Source organism: Cupressus sempervirens, chromosome 9, assembly GCF_028749045.1.
Source record: "Cupressus sempervirens isolate cs-2001-9-10 chromosome 9, ASM2874904v1, whole genome shotgun sequence".
Taxonomy (NCBI): Eukaryota; Viridiplantae; Streptophyta; class Pinopsida; order Cupressales; family Cupressaceae; genus Cupressus; species Cupressus sempervirens.
Genome location: NC_143126.1, coordinates 453,354,301 through 453,373,316, shown reverse-complemented (window position 1 = coordinate 453,373,316; position 19,016 = coordinate 453,354,301). Strand labels below are relative to the sequence as shown.

The window sequence follows — 19,016 nt, the reverse complement described above, 5'->3', positions numbered from 1 at the left end:
AATGGCTAATGGCTAATGGATTTGTAATAAGAATGTATGATTTCCTACTTTCTTTCATCTCCATTGCAATTCTATGTTGTTTATTTTCTTATCAACTCTCTTCCTAATATCCTTACTATGTAGTTTATTGTCAACTTCTTTGACCTTTTATTCATAGGTGTCCCATCCAAGACACTCCTTACCCTTCACTAATTCTATAATGATCTTTGCATAACCTTCAATTAATTCCTCTGTCATCTCATATCCCATATGATCAATAAACTACACTCTTTGTTCTACTGCTTCCATACAAGTAACATCAATTTCAACCATTAAAAAAAAAATTCATCTTTATACTTATCAACAAGGGATGGTGGTATCCTAAACCTTTGTTTCATTTCTTCTTGGAAACTCTCCATCATCATAGTTATATCTTCTTTCATTCTATCCTCTTGTTGCTTTCTGTAATAATGTGTGATCCGGTCCATTGTGCATATATTAAATTTTTATTCAAAACTTGACATACAAGGAAAATTACCTATTCGTTGCAAAAAAAAATGTGTCAATGAGGATCCAAATCTAAATACTACATTTTTGGTCTTGTTTATACTGTCTATGTTTTCTAGTAATTGCTACTTCAAAATCTCACATGTATTGACATTTTCTTTTTCAACTATCATCATGTACATGCTACATGGATAAATCCTACTAGACCAAAGTTCAATCTAGAACTATAACTCATCTTATATCCAATTTCATACTTCTAAGTCTAACATCAAATTCCTTGATCATATACAACTTATGTTTCTTCCATCTGATACTATTTTTAAGTTGGTTTACACGAACTTCTTGACATTCTTAATATTTACAATATTGCTACCCTTATTGCTTAATCCAATTCATTTTTGAATCATAACAGGTATGTCTCCTATCCATAACATATGTTCATGTACATGACTCAAAATTATCCTTTTCCACTCGTGGTTTTCAAATTCCATAAAGAACATATATGCCTAGTGATGTTTAGGTTTTCCAAATGTTCAAACCCTTGTTTCAATGTTAGATTTTTATTCTACACTAGGTTTATGTCTTTGTGAATAGACCATTGTCTCCTATCCACTCAAATTTGTTGTGAATGTATGCATGAATGTCTTCTATGTGAAAAACCCTATTAGGCACTTGAGAAAATTCTCATAATGGTTCATCTTCTAATATGGTGTATGGTTATCTAGGTCTCTCATTCACATTACAAATAGTTGGGGTTGCATTCTTTTCAAATTACAGTCACTCAAACAATAAATAGCTCAAATTCATGAATTTTAGGGCTTGTTGAATTTTATTTCAAATCCACTTCAAAATTATTTAACTTTTTTCTTTTATTCACTCCAAGGTCTCCTTAACTTCTTGCATGATGAAATGGTACTCAAATATCTAAATTTGATCCTTAAATCACTTTCAGTTAACTTTTGCATTAATTGCACAAGTGGGAAAGTAGCAAAAGGTTATTTCTATTTACAAACATGAACTTATTTTACTTCACACTAAATCTCATGAACTCTTAACCGTTGATTCTTTGCATCCTTCTCTAACTCATACTAACTTGACAAGTCTCAATTCTTGTCCTAAGGTTTTCTATATTGTTTTTATGCTAATTTAGTTATATTAATTGATGAAATGAACTTCTCAATCAAATTGTGATTGGTTGGTGACTATTATTGACTTTAATCTATATTTTCAAATGCTTCATTTGAAAGACTTTCCAACACCACATTTCAAATTGTTAGTTCCTTAGCTTTAACAAATGATTCATCAAGATTTCCTACAAGATCTATCATATTCTCTTTCTCACTATTGCTATTATTATCATTCCTTCATTCCTTCTATTTGGGTTCCTCATGTTTTTAATAATTCTCATATTTTTCATCCTAAAATATCTTGTTGTATGTCTTATGTTGTTACAACTCTGACAAACTATAACATTGTTTGTATATATAGGTCATAACTAATTAATCTATGCTTTGCAATCTCTAGCTATATGCCCAAAATTATTGCAGTTATAACACATAATGCCATTCCTTATAGCATTGGTTCCTCCAATAGTTCTATTAGCTATAGGGTTAGAACCTCTATACATTCTACTATTATCATTATTCATTTTAGGTTTCTTACATTCAATAGCTTTCTGACCAAAACCATGACAATTATAGTAATAACCAAAAGTGGGTCTAAATGACTTACCTATACAGTCCTTCTTCATGTGACCAAATTGAGTACATGCATAGCATCTTCCTCTGAATTGGTTCCTTACTTCTTTTGATGATTCAATGTGTTTAGGTTGCTTAGGTACATCTTCATATTGACTTGACTAAATATTGTTCAGATCTTACTTTTCTTGCTCAATTAGTTGGATCATTGTATTTGATTCTTTTGTAGCCTCATTTGTTTTAGAGATTCTCCATCAAAACATCCAAGACCAATCTGATGATAAGGTCTCTATATAATAATCTTCTCAACAAGTTTCTCTATGTTGGAGTACAACTTCTCAAGATGTAGCGTAGACCATGTTAGCTCTCCTTTCTTAATTGTGTTATACTTATCAAGTTCTATATACTACAACTTTAATGACAAGTTCATATGTTTTCTTTGAAATTTTAGATCTCATATCTACATTCTCAGATCTCAAATCTTATTTAATCTTCTTATCATCATACTTAAAGATCAATTTTAGATTTTTAATATCTTGCTCATGTTTCAGGATCTCATTCTCTTTCTTAAGCCTTGAAACTTAATTGTAGTCCTTGGACTAATCTTTAGACTCTTTCTAAGAATTAATATGTTCAATCTTGTCCTTCAACTTTTCACTGTAGCCTTTAGTTTTTTCATACTTATCTTTCAAAATATCTCTTTTTTCTATAAGTACATCAAGTTCTTCAAGAGTTTATTCTAGGTTCTTTTTTAATTGACCCATATCCATAGAGATCTTACTCATGCTATTAGACCTTCTCTGAGTAACTAGGCTCTGATACTAATCGTTAGAAATAGGAGATACTAAGAGGGGGTAATCTGAATAGTAAACACAATCATTAAGTAATGCAACACATTACATTATGTTTTGTTAAATAGGGAAACCATGAAAAAAGAAATACCTCGATGGGTATGGTACCCAAAAAATGATCCACTAATCAAAAGTATCTAGTCAAAGATATTGACCCTTTTTAGAGTCTGTTATATTTGTATAGTGTCTTGGTCCTTGTTAGAGGACCATCCCTTGTTAGAAGCCTCAAGCATTTTAGGAGTTTTTATTACAATTACAAAAGGTATGCAAGATGATCCCACTACCCAAACATGCAATATGCAATGATGTTCTTCAATACAAGAGATAAGTACAAAATCTCTTACATTTGCTAATATCTTTAGTATCTAATTTTCCTTTGTCTATCTTCACAAAATTAATCATATATATATATATATATATATATATATATATATATATATATATATATATATATGTATATATATATATATATATATATGTATATATATATATATATATACATACATATATATATATATACATACATGTATATATATATATACATACATATATATATATATATATACATACATATATATATATATACATACATATATATATATATACATACATACATATATATATATACATACATACATATATATATATACATACATACATATATATATATACATACATACATATATATATATACATATATATATATATATATATATATATATATATATATATATATATATATATGTATATGTATACATATACATATATATATGTATACATATAAATATATATGTATATATGTATATATATATATATATAATTCTTTGATCTAGCATTGAAACTCACACATCACAACAATATATTTTCAATGTCATAGACATCACTCAGCTTCACATCTCAAGTTCTTTCCTTTATACCAAGTGATTACATAATAACCTACACTGTTAACCTTCATATTTTCACACACTTGTTAAAATATAAAATTAACTCTTTCTAAATTAGGTTTAACATCTAGGATTTCATCCCTAATTATTCAAGTAATTATTTTGATAAAAAAAGTTCTGCTTAACTTAAAATATCAATTTCCTTGTCTCTACCCTATCTTGTCTGTTTAACATTTTCACTATAAAACTAGAATATCCTTGTCTGTACTATTTGTACAATCATGTGCACATGTCTTTGGTATCCCTACATAGTGTATGTAATGTACTTGAGGGTAGACCTGACAATAGTGCCTCTATTAACTACACTAATCAAAATAGTGCTTGTGCTAACAATAAACTCTATGATACTTGGACAGTTTTCAAAGTACTTTATTAAATATTTATCTCTAGGATTTTCTCACTCAATCTTGAATGTACTATACTTGATGGCACACATGCCAATATTGACTCTATTAATTGCACTAATCAAAATAGTAATTGTACTAATAGTAAACTCTATGATACTTAGACAATTTTCAAAGTACTTCTATTAAATATTTATCTCCATGATTTTCTCACACAATCCTAACTATATATTTCCATAAATGAAAACCTTATATCATCTACCCTAGCCAAATTTCTAAAAAATAGATACTTTTAGTTATTTTGTATATAGATCTCTTTGATACTCCTTGGATTTGTTAGCAACTTTTCTCTACTCTTCCTTGGCTCCGCAACTCAGATATGACAAGTTACATGCTTGTCTCCACTAGCTACTATACACTCCATCACTTGTGTTGACATGGCACACTTTCTTCTCCTCAACACACTCTATTCATGACTTCTCAACCTCACACTTCTCACTTGAGATTATACTTAGCTCATTGTTGTGGCATGTTTTCTATTCATTTTGTAATCTAACCTTTTTCCTTGAAGAATATTCAGCCATATCTAATCTTTATGTTCTCTACTTCAAAACCCTAATCTGTGAATTCAAATTTCAAATTCTCAAGTCTATACCTAACTTGTTCTCCTACTACTATCTGTGCGTCATTGTTGTCAAATGTACCATGTACAAACAAAAGTCAAAGATGTGATGTGACCATGATGGATTTCTCTACTAGAAGGAATTCAAATTTAAATTCTTTTGTCTATCCTTGATGTGATATCACCATCTTCATTAAATACAATGATGATTTTGTTGTACCTACTTCATGACATGTTAGTCATGGGTATCCTACCCTTGGCTTCCCCTTGTTGTTTATGACTTAACCTCTCTTCATGCTTACTAGTCACATCACATTGCCTACACACTTGACATCATTCTTCTTGTTCTTACTCACTTAACATAACTCATTCTAAGTATCTATATTTTATCAATGCCTCTACTTCTCTTGTCCTTCTCATTCCTTCAGTCTCCTTTGTGAATTAGAGTGGCACATGTGTACTTAATAGGCCTCACTAGTCCTAGCATCATACTCATCAATGTTCCATTTTCACTTTGACATTAATGACAACTTAGTCATAATTGAGTACATCAATAACTCCATCATTTAATTTGTGGAGTTTAGATAGTTATACCAACACTCCATCCCTTTACGAATCCTCGATAACACATTATTATTCAAATTCAATGCATAGATCATCATTATATATTTACTAATTTAAAGATATGCAAGCATGAGAACTCCATAAAGGAAAACATAAGCAAGAATAATAAATGTCACTCGACTTCTCTTACCATCAAACTCGCAGAATTGACTTACACAAGATAATATTATAAGAATACTATTGTCAATACATTGATATTCCTTACAAAAATATTAGTTTCACCATAAATACACCTTCTTATAGAATAAAAGAAACACATTAAAAACAAATATTTGATTTCCTCTTGACTTGCATATGCTAAGCATTATCCAAATATAGAACTCCAACCTTTGTTTCCTTTAGATCCTAAGACCAAAATTCATACATGTGAAATCAACTAAACAAACATTATCATACCTTTGTATTAACTTTACCAAATAATTGAAAATTTTAACAACCAAAGACAAGAGTGAGGAAATATCTCCTACTTATTAAGAGTGAGGAAATATTTTTTTTTGGAGAGTCATAGGTTGTGTCACACTTATATTAGAGATAGAAGATAATGTTTTTATTCTAAAACCCTAATAGAGGTGTGCATAGGAGATTGTGTTCAACTTGATAATTAGAGTTTTCAACAATCTCATTTTTCTACAACTCTCAAATCTTTCAAAATGATGAGCATTTAAATATATTCATGTGCTATATTTAACACACCATTAAAAATACATATTAGTTTTGGGTGTTGACATTACCAATAAAATTCATCAAATACAAAATGAAGTCATTTTTTTTCAATATTTTTGTTGAAGATCATGAAGGACAAGTGATAAAAAATTCCTAAAAATCTATTTTACATTTTAGTTTTGTAAAATATGATCAAATTGTAATTTTGTATGGAAAATAATCATGTCCTTAATTATGAATATGAACCTTTTCTAAAAAGGAACAAAATGAATTACATGCCACACAAATACTACTCTTTTTTTCATCTATTTATAGTCGGATCGAAAGAAACCAAATTTAATCACCTAGGAATAAAGATCTTATCAACCATGAATAAGAGCACCATAATCAATTACATGTGGGATAAAGATCTTATCAACCATAAATAGGACCATTAAAATCAATTATATTTGTGGGACTATTGTCGTGCAAAAAAAACAAGAAAAATAACTGAATAACTATGTATTAGACTTATACTTGAGTGACGTACAAGAGTATAAACTGAGAATGAAAACAATTCATAATATACTTCACATACCATCCAAAAATACAAGAAAAATGTAAGATGGATGAATTAATGATTATGCCTGTTAGTTTAGTTAGCTTTGGACAGTTGTTTGTCCATTTGTTATTATTTAGCAAGTAATTTTTTTTCTAACTAATTGGTTAGGTTAGAGACAAATATCTGTTAATTAATTGACCACTTTTGGAAACAACTATAAACCAACTTGGTTAGGGTTGTTAAGTTGTTTTAATATTGACCAGTGATCGAGAATCAATCTTGGCCATTGGTTTACCAATAGGAGTAGTATAAAAGGAGGTCAGGGGGGCATTTGGAAAACACAAAGTTTGGAGAAACATTTGCAGTGCTAGCAAATGAGTTTGTAAGTTTGCAGTGTTAGCAAACAATCTTGCAGTGTTAGAAAGGGCACAATGTTAGCATGGGAATAACAATGGGGAATATCAGTGCAAGAAATTAGGAGGTTGTCAGAGTTCTTCCAGTGAGAGGCAAGGAATTTTGATTCTCTTGATTTATTAAAGTTTAATATAATTCCTCATCTGTAGAACTAGTTTTCCCTTAGGGGTTTTTCTAGCAACAATTTCTCTGAAAATGTTGTGCTCATTGTGTTGTGCATTTATTTATGTATTTTATAAGTGAAGTTGCAATTTTGTTAGTTTTTGATATTAGCTAGGAATTTGTTTTCCACAGTTTAATAATCTTTTAAGTTAGGAGATTAATAATCAATGACTGCAATAGTTAATTTTTTACATGGTATCAAAGCATTGTTAAGGGTAGAAGGGTTTTTCCTTAGAAAATAAATTTTGATCTCTTTAGATTTATTATTGTGTTAAACCCTCGAGATGGCTTCAGCTAGTTTTTGATTGATCAAGACAGATTGGATGGTGCCTCAAATTTTGGTGCCTAGAAGGCCAAAATTTCTTTATTGTTGGAAGAGAATGGTATGAAGGATCATGCTACCAATGTTGTACCTATACCAACAGATGCAACACAGCTTACAACACATAAGAAGGATGATGCCAAGGTGAGGAGGATTATTCTTGATGGTGTCAAGGATCATATTGTTCCACATATCGTAGAGCTAGATATGGCGAAGAAGATGTGGGACACCATTATGAATTTGTACTAGAATGCTACCACCAACAGGAAGTTGATTCTCAGAGAGAAGCTAAAGAATACTTGGATGAACTAGGGAGAAGACATCACAAGTTACTTCAGTAGACTCAAACTTGTCAAGGACAAGTTAGCAGCTATTAGAGATAGCCCTAAATGGGTTTACTAAACAATGGAGTGTCTTTGTTAAGTTTTCAATGGACGAGATACTTTATTGAGTTGGGATCGACTATGGACTGATTTCACTTAGGAGGAGTTTAGAATAAGTCTTGTCAATGGGGCCAACAAGAGTCAAAAAAATGAGGTGGAACAACAGAACATTTCCCTAGAGGGTAAAGAGAAAGCAAAGAAGGGATCTAGCAAAGGATCGAATTCACAAAGTGAGAAGAAGAAGAAGGACCTTTCTAAGGTGAAGTGCTTTGGATGTCATGAGTTTGGCCACTATGTCAGTGATTTCCTAGAGAGGAAGAAGGGTAAGAAGTAGGTGGCAGCTTCAACAAGTGCGGAAGAACTCTCCAGTAGAATGGAAGATGAGTTTGCACTCATGGCTTGTATGGTTAGCTCAACCTCATAGTGTGTTTGGTATATAGATAGTGGGGCATCATTTCATATGACAGGAGTTAGAGAGTACTTCTCCAGTTACAAGGAGGAGGACACCAACATCCAAATTTCTATGGGAAACTTGTCCAAACTCAACCTAGTTGGGAAAGGGACTGTTCAGTTTCAAAGAGAGAATAGAAAGATAATTCCACTTCATGATGTGTTGTATGTGCTAGGCTTAGGTACGAATTTGATTTCTATATCTGTTCTTCCAGATAAGGGGTACAATGTACTCCTTCGAGGGACAAATGTGTTTACTAAGCACAAGGATTGGAAATCACCCATAACTATTAGTGTTAGGAGTGATCAACTTTATAGATTGCAGTTTGATACTCCTATGACACTCATGAGCAATAGTAATCCTAGAGATCTTGGAGAGCTATGGCATAAGAGGATGGACCATATTCATCATGGAGCACTTAGATTTCTTTGTGAGATGGTGATAGGTGTTCCATAAGTGAGCACAAAGCATGATGATGTATGTAAGGGATGTGTGTTGGGGAAGTTCATAAAAGCATCTTTTCCAAGTAGTGACACTAGATCTAAGGGTGTTCTTGATCTAGTACATTCAGATGTTTGTGGACCAATGTCGACGAAATCTCTCAGAGGATATGAGTACTATGTTACTTTTATTGATGATTTCTCACGAAAGACCTGGATATACTTCTTGAAGACTAAGGATGAGGTCTTCATTCAATTCCAACAGTTCAAGGCTCTTGTGGAGAATTCGATAGGAAAGAAAATAAAGGTTCTTCGGTCAAATAATGGAGGCGAGTATAAAGGAAATATCTTCTAGGAGTTCTTTACTAGAGAAGGAATCAAGAGAGAATGGACTATTCCTTAAAGTCCACAATATATTGGAGTTGCTGAGAGGAAGAACCATTTTATTTCAAAGGTAGCAAGAGCTATGTTACATGACCAGTTGATGCCCTTACTTATGGGAAAAGGTGTGTAATACAACAATCTACATCCATAATAGAGTTCCACACAAGGTGCTAGGGAAGATGACACTAGAGGAGGCTTTCAGAGGGAAGAAGCCAGATGTTGGTCACTTTAGGATATTCGAGAGTTTGGCATATTGTCATATTCCTAGAGATACACCTACAAAGTTAGATTAGACTGCAGATAGGGGGTACTTTTTTGGATATAGTGAGATGTCAAAGACATATAGGATTTTCATTCTAGGGACTAAAAGAATTATTGTCAGATGTGATGTCAAATTCATGGAAGACAAGGTATTCAGGAGATCCAGAGATTTTCCAGCAGATGATCAGAGTGAGCAGCCAACAGAAGCTCCAAGACCAAGTCAACATAGCAAAGCTCAAGTACAATTACCAGTACAAGTGTAGACTTAGGTAATGAAGATTGACAAAGTATGGAGAAACAGGTGCAACAAGAAATGCATCTAGAGGACTTAGAGGTTGGCATTTCATCCTCTACAGTTGAAAGTAGGAACCATGAGGTTCTAGAAACATAAAGGGATACTCAGGAGTTTGTGGGAGCTCCTAGGAAGAGTACCAGACAATGGGGACAACCAACCAAGTTTAATGACTATGTGGCATTAGTTAGTTAGTTGGTAGATAGTGAGACTTCTAGCTATCAAGAGGTTGCAAAGCATTAGGTATGGTGAGATGATGTGGTTGAGGAATATTCCTCAATAATGCAGAATGATGTGTGGGAGGTAGTTCCTAGACCAACAGATAGGGCAATTGTTGGATCACACTGGATCTATAAGATAATGCATGGTGTAAATGGTAGCATTGAGAAATACAAGGTGAGGTTTGTGGCAAAGGGGTTCTCTTAGAAGAAGGGAAGAGACTATGAGGAGACATTTGCTCTAGTTGCTAGGTATACTTCTATACGAGTTGTAATCTCACTTGCAGCATAGATGGGATGGAAGATCCATCAAATGGATGTCAAGACAAAATTCCTTAATGGTGAGTTGAAGGAGGTATACATAGAACAACCAGAAGGCTTTGTAGAACACAACAAAGAGACCCATGTGTGCAGATTGAAGAAAGCATTGTACGAACTCAAGCAGGCTCCTAGAGTGTGGTATGAGTGCATTGATACATACTTGCAAAAAATGGGCTTTGTGAAGAGTAAAGCAGATGCTAACCTCTACTACTTGATGGTTGGGGGTGAGATTCTCATTTTTGTTCTTTATGTGGATGCCCTGTTTCTTATAGGTTCACTAGGGCTCATAGTGAATTGCAAGAGGAACCTTGCAAAAGAGTTCGATATGAAGGATTTGGGACATATGCACTACTTTCTAGGCATGGAAGTGTGGCAAACAGATGGGGAGATTTTCCTTGGTCAAGGGAAATATTGCATTGAAATCTTGAAGAAATTTGGGATGGAGGATTGCAAAGCCATGTCTACACCCATGATCACAAATTGGAGGAAGGTAGATACATCTAAGGAGAAGGATGTAGATCCCACTTTATATAGACAATTGATTGGTTCACTTATGTATTTTGTCAACACTAGGCTAGATATAACATTGCAATTAACTCTCTTAGTCAGTTTGTGGTTGAACCAAAGAGAATGCACTAGATAGCGGCCAAGCATGCATTTCATTACTTGCATGGTACAGTTGAGTATGGGATCAGATATGTTCGAGGTGAAGGTATTAGGTTGATAGGCTATACTAACACAGATTGGGTAGGAAGTACAACAGACAAAAGGAGCACTTCAGGGTGTTATTTCAGCTTGGGATCAAGAATTTTTTCTTGGTTCAATAGGAAGTAGAATTCTATGGCTCTGAGTTCAGCAGAAGTAGAATACATAGTAGCTAGCATGGCGATATGTGAAGCTATATGGCTTCAGAAGTTGTTAGTAGCTTCGTTTGGTCAGAAGGTTGAGACTACTATGATATATTGTAATAATCAGAGTTGCATTAAGTTGTCTGAGAATCGAGTGTTTCATGACAGGTCTAAACATATAGATATCAAATATCACTTCATCAGAGATTGTGTATAATAGAGAGTTGTTCAGCTACGGTACATACCTACAGAGGAGCAGGTAGCAAAAATTCTAACTAAGGCATTGGGGAAGGAAAATTTTATCTTCTTCAGAGATAAGTTAGGTGTCATGCAGAACAACTTCCATGCTAAGAGGGAGTGTTAGTTTAGTTAGCTTTGGATAGTTGTTTATCCATTTCTTATTATTTAACAAGTAATTATTTTTCTAACTAATTGGTTAGGTTAGAGACAAATATTTGTTAATTAATTGACCACTTTTGGAAATAACTAAAAACCAACTTGGTTAGGGTTGTTAAGTTGTTTTAATCTTGATCGTCAATTGAGAATCAATCTCGGCCATTGGTTTACCAATAGGAGTAGTATAAAAGGAGGTCAGGGGGGCATTCAGAAAACACGAAGTTTGGAGAAACATTTGCAGTGCTAGGAAATGAGTTTGTAAGTTTGCAATGTTAGCAAGGGCACAGTGTTAGCGTGGGAATAGCAGTGGGGAATATCAGTGAGAGAAATTTAGGAGGTTGCAAGAGTTCTGCTAGTGAGAGGCAAGGAATTTTGTATCTCTTGATTTGCTGAAGTTTAATATAATTCCTCATTTATAGAACGGGTTTTCCCTTAGGGATTTTTCCAAGAGCAATTTTTTCAAAAATATTGTGTTCATTGTGTTGCACATTTCTTTCCGTATTTTATAAGTGAAGTTGCAGTTGTGTTATTTTTCAATATTAGCTAGGAATTTATTTTCAGTAGTTTAATAATCTTTTAAGAGAGGAGATTAATAATCAGTGACTACAATAGTTAATTTTTCACAATGCCATATTCAACTGAGATTACCTTGCTCCAATCAAATTTTCTATATCAGTATATACTTAGGACGAATGACAATTCACTAATTTATGTTGGCTAAAAATGCTTGTACTTATGTGCATGAAAGGATATTGAGATGCAAGTGTTGCAACCTATGTATGCCACTATTATAATATCATAAATATGAGGATTTGAATTGAAATATCAATGGGGCTTATTCACCAAATATAAATGATGTTCTAAGTAGAGTATGAGGAGCCATAAATCATAAAGAAGTAAAGGGAATTCTATCAAGCATGAAGGATTAGAGAAATGGGAAATACTCTAAAAAATGTAGGAGAACAATCAAGATAGAGAACCTCCCTGAGGAGGTTACAATCAAGGAAACAAAATTATTGCTATGAGATCAATTGTAATAATAATAAACATTACAATAAAATATACTCTATAATTTAACAACTACAATTTTTCTTTAAAGATGATATAATGCAAAGAATCAAACTAAGATAAACTCATGTATATATCCTTATTTAGTAGCATTGATAGTTTTAAATTTGATTGGAGCACACACTTCATAAATCAACATGTCTAAATAATCAAAGATGCAACAATTTATTTTAAAACATTTCAATTTATGATCATGCAATGTATTCAAGAATTGTTAAAGGACATTGTTTTCATTCTATTTTAAAGGTAAAATTTTGAATGTACTAACCAAATAAAAGGCCTCTACTTCAAGACTATGAATGAAAGATGATGAAGATGGTTTCCATCCAAAAGAAACCCCTTTCAAGATGCAACCAAACCGTCAAGTCAACATCCAAATCAAAAGAACCAAGTTTGCCACAATTCCAAAACACAATCATATCTCCTAGTATTTTCAAATAAATCTTTTGTAAAAAATTCCCAAGAAACCAACTACCCACCAAATTCAATAAACTAATATTATTTAAATTAAATATATCATTAACTAGGCAATCTCATAACATTATAGTTTACTACTTTCTTATATGTATGTATAACTATATAGTTACACATATACATATACATATAAATGTTGTCTTAAAAGTTGAGTAAAAAGGAAAAATGTGTTTTAAGGTGATCCAAAGCTCATATACTCAATACAAAAGATATTACATTTAAGCCCCAATAAAGTCTTGTGTTGTGAAAACCAACAACACCAGAACTAAACCCAACAAAATAGAGACCAAAAAGCCAAAAGAATCCTATCAACATGAGACATAGACATGAATGAAACAAAAACTAACAACACAAAGAGTACCAAGGGTCAAGCCAAGTCCTTCACAGTAGACACCATCTCCTCTTTGAGATCTGTCATTCTACATACACCACTCTTTATGTCCAGGAGGATCAACAACCATTTTCTTCTTTGTGTTAGATCTTGTAAACTTACCACACACAACAATCTGTCCAATAAAATCACCAACATAGCACAACATCGCCCTAGCATTGTGATCTACTTTTTGCACAAATCTATCAAGACAATCCATAGAGCTAACAAATATTGGTGACTCCCCTGAAAGAAGTTTCCATTTTGTACTCTTCATTAACTCCTCAATCTTCCTATCATTTCTTTCCACATGCTCACAAATTCCACTTTCTTGTTACTATTATGATTGATATTATTATACAATTCACTATTTTTCAATCATGTATGGCATATATCAAATGTATTAGTATCAAAATCAACAACCACTTGATAACAACCTATTCTTTAATAAGATGAATATAAGTTAAAATTTATCAAATTAATAATACGAAAGTATTATTGTAACTCTCCTTTGACAATCATATTAGGTGTATAAATACATTTTTCAAAACAAGATACATGACTAAGAAAGTAACTATTGATGTACTTCTAATCGTGTTAAACTATGATACTTGTACGAATAATAATTTCTATAAATGTCAAATTATGATAGGTTTAAGAATACTAATTTCTATAAATCTACACAAAACAAAACCAATATAAATTTGTCAAAGAAAGAATAATAAATTGAATAAGTAATACAAAATATCTTTAGTTTATCAATGTTTGAATATATTATTTTATGTTAGGTTAGATAATCTATATATAGCATTGAAGCTACCTCACTTAAAACATCAGTATTCTATATTCTATTAACAAAATTTTACTCCTCATTCATATTAGCAAAAGCATATAATTATCCTCCTTTTATTGGTCAAATTTTCTCTTGAACATTAAATTGGATGATATGTCTCATTTCTACGTCTACAAACCCTATCATAAATACTTAGAGTCAAACTCTATAGCCAATCCACTTGGGATGATGTAGTCAAACCTACCTAGGGATATACTTTACTCTCAAGGTTTCTTTCTAGTTGCCCCACAGATGGAATAAAAGCATTATTTATTTATGAACATGAGAAAACCTTCAATGGCAAGTAACTACATTTGTGACTCTGATTCTCAAGCTCATCTCTTTTTAATCATGAGAAAACCTTCACCCTTTCCCATGTTAAGCATATATAGATGATTAAGCTGACAAAGGCCTCATTCTGTAACATGGGTGTTTGTATTTCTTCACATACCAATGAATCTCAAGCCACTGTAAATCTCATAATGATGGATGGAAGCATGAAGGCCTTTGCTGAGCCTTTGAAATGTAAGGAGATTCTGCAAGAATATCCAGGCCACTTCATCTGCAGCTCAGATGGGATTTATATAGGAAGAAAGATATTTGATGTTCTTGAAGAAGATGACCAGCTTCAAGTTGGGCAACTCTATTTTCTTCTTCCAAACAAGAAATTGGAGTATGTTCTCACAGAATCAGACATGGCTGCTCTACTTTTGAAGGCTACCTCTGCAGTTAGACTGGCGAAAAAAAGAACAAAAAATGTGCCGCCATTATTTGATGTTCATTTGGATTTGAAAGAGAAAACTTTGATAAATTTAACATCCAACAACTCCGTTTCAACTGCTCCACAAGTGGGTAAAAACCAGTGGTACTCTAAATTGGAGACTGTTATGGAGGATCCGTGATTGCAATTCAAAAGGTCTTTTTGAGTTGCTTTGGATTATTGTCATATGGAGGTTTGGATATTTTTTCTAGAATTTCTTAGTTATTTATTGCAACAGATTGTTTGCCATATGTCCGATGCAATTTAACTTTTTTGGTGCTCTCTGTTGTAATAGATTGTTTGGCTTCCAACAATGCATATTGAAATCAAAGTAAAACTCATACTTCATAGCAGATAATTGAAGAAGTTTATCAGTTTTAGAATTGATATAGCGGATATAGTGGTGGTGAACTTGTTTTTCTTGGAGGAGCTTGAGGATGTTAGTTGGCAGCTGGTTGTTATTGTTAATCGAACTATTCTGTTTTGTACTTCTTTTAGGTTCATTAGATTTACCTACATTCCTTGTAATAGAACAGATCAAAGTAAAACCCATACTTCATAGATATGTGTTACTGCAGATAAATAAAGTTCAAGACTCTGAGAAGTTTATCAGTTTTACAACTGATATAGCTTATGTGATTGAGAGTAAAAGGGATACAAATTCAAATGAACTATTGAATGTAAATATCAGGTGATTAATATACTCTTATTATGTTTGGAAGTCATGTTTCTCTCGTGGTAGCATATATGTGCTCATGATTCTTCTCTCAAGACTTGGTTGATGATGAAATAGATTATAGATTTACTTGCTTCCGAATCTGAATTTAAGAAAGAGTTGAAAATAATTGTTGCTATTTGGTAAACTTAGAGCTCTAAGATTATATAAGTGATTGGTCGATTCAAAGTGCATTTGTGTTTGGTTAACTAGCATTATGGATAACATTGTGGATTAGTTTGGTATAGGATTAATGATGTAACGTTTTAAAATATTGTGAACAAGATCTTAATTGTGATTAGATTATGATTTTATAAATTGAATTAATCTATTAATATTATTTAGATCATTACTGACAGATATATAAAAATTGATATAATATATTTAGTTAGTTTTTTAGATGTTTGGAGAAAGATAAAATTTATATATTAAATATATACAGTCTATCTAATTAATTAGTGTTATGATTTAGTTATGTTTATGATTTTGTTTGGTTTCATGTCAAAAATGAAAAAAAATCATTATGTTATATGTATAATTAGTACATGATAAATTTCAAGTATCTAAGCTGAATATTTTTGAGTCATGTTCATCACATTTTGAAATTAGACAACTTGTTAAGGTCACTCTACAAAAAATCTACAAGTTCTTATATAAAAATCTAATCAGGGACATGTGTCAAGGGCTCCTGGATCACCCTAAAGATCCGGAGAAAAACTCTTGCCAAGGGAAATTATGCTACTGACAAATAGTGAAAGAAGCCATATTTTGATTTTTTAGATAAGATTAAGATTAAGGAGATCTATTTTATATGCACACCACACCATGTGGTCAATAAAACCAACCAAATAATAGACTTAGAAATAGATCAATGAAAGTAAAAATAATAACTAGAAAAGGATCTTTTGAAAATTACGTATATGTAGGGTCTTGAGTGAGCAAGAATGTGGTTATAAATGGTGTTAATACAAATAAGTAATCAAGGAATAATAATAATTAATTTCACTAGTATAATCAAATCTCTAGTCTGAAGTTATTTAAAGGCATACCCAAATAAAGGAGGAAAAATTTCATTCTCTTGTAGTTACTCTAAAATATTTTAATTAAATACAAAAGAAAACAAATGTGTCTAATGGACAAACAAATGATTTATCTTTCTAAATATTATATCAATTTTAGAATTTTTAGATGTTCAATTACTAATATGGAGCTCCAAGAAAAAATTCCTATAGGTAAATATCGCATATAATCTTTTTATTTAAATGCTTTGTAACACTCTGCCAGGGACCCCAAAAGAAATTAACATAAAGTTTCACTAAGTTTTCCAAACATTTTAAAAAAAAAAAAGATAATAACATAACAACAATAGATATAAAAATAGTGGAAGCAATAACATACACATAAACACATACTATAAAATAGATTACAATTCTTAGGGGTCCCATGACGTTGAATCACATTTAAGTTTAATTAATAATAAAACTAATATATATAACATATCCACATTAAAGAATAACTAAAAGTTCAAAACCATTTAAATAATATACAATTATCTCGAATACCACTTGGCAATTGATTAGAACTCACAATCATCCATTGTATAGGTCATAGGATGTAAAAGGTTAAAAGAATATACATCATTAAATAGACTATATCATCTCTTTAAGATCCATGAAATAAAATACAATATAATAGGTATAACCATCCATCATAGTACACAAGAATAGAATGAAAGGAAATGTAGGACATAGAACTCCAACCACAACATCGAACTGACAAGTCTCAATGGAAAAAGTAAATAGCACTACCACCCGACCTTGTGGAAACCTGAAAAGGGTCCACTCCCACCATGATGACGAGATAGTCTCAAGTCCCAAATGAGATAACAATCGGCAAAGTCAAAAGTAATAAATAGGTCAAAGAAAACCTAAAAGAAATCTAACTCAAGGTACAAAGATGCATGTGACATCTAAACCTAGAGGCAAAAAAAGATACGAGGGGAATCTACTATACAAGTGGGCAAGTGTCATTGCATGAGCCAACTCTAAGATTACCTAGCTAGTCTTTTAATACTCTGACCCCTAGTGACTCTATGCAACACTAGTATCTTTTTGTAGTGATAAGGCATACTAATGAAGCAAGGTCACAACCAAGCATCCTCTATACTCCCATCCTAGTTTGTACTAGCTCTCGAAGCATGGGTGAGGAAAGACAAAGACACTTATTAATTAATTTTACTCTCATTTAATGTAATATTATCACTTATTAAAAAACTTACAATGGGTTATCCACACAACCACTTTAGGGCTCCGACCTTCATTGCAATCCACTTTCTAACATCACATACATATTAGCTACCCTAGGCTCATAAAATTACAAATCAAAGAATAGTAGTTTTCATCTCAACCCTATACAAGTGACTGGAAAGTATCAAAAGACAATTCACAATAACACCTCAGGCCTTTACAAGCAACTGGAAAGCATCCAAAAATAAATGATCGAATACTCAAAGTTAATACCAAAAAAGACACACCATTCACCTCAGTTCTACATAAGAACATTAGAAAGCAATAACGACCAATAGATCAAACTAGAATCATAGAAACACATGAAACATCACCAAGGTTGGGTATAAAGGATCGAATTCAAAAGCACCATCATGACATCACAGAACAAACTCCCAAGCCTTTAGTAACATCATAATTTGATCCAAGCTAAGTCAACCCAAAACCCAACATAGAAGTAAACATACAAAAAATAGTGTAGTTCTGTAGTTCTGTTTGATTTTGAAAACACATAGTTTGAGTTTATAGTAAGGTTCAAGTTTTCATATTGATGCAAGTTTCTGACTTTACTAAAGTTTATGAATTTTCCCTTACAACTTAACCCATTTCCCATTTTAAATCAAATTGCACAATTACTATTAACTCACAAAAAACACATCTCTAAAAAATATCGTAAAATAATTTAAATAATTATTACTAAATTATTAAATAATAATAATCAATTATTAAATAAAATAATCATAATATTATTTATAATCAAAATCATTAAATAATGACCCTTGCAACTAAAGTCTCCTTCACCTAGAAAAAAAGAGATGGCATACGAAAAATGCAGAGCAGGCTATCGA

General features: G+C 32.0%; 1 protein-coding gene across 1 annotated transcript; it reads left to right on the top strand.

Annotated features, from left to right (window-relative positions):
- The first annotated feature begins 14,833 nt into the window (after positions 1-14,833).
- LOC149539274 (uncharacterized) lies at positions 14,834-15,310 on the top strand. Its single transcript, XM_089802533.1, has one exon. The coding sequence runs from the start codon at positions 14,834-14,836 to the stop codon at positions 15,308-15,310; it is 477 nt and encodes a 158-aa protein (XP_089658659.1).
- The last annotated feature ends 3,706 nt before the right edge of the window (positions 15,311-19,016 follow it).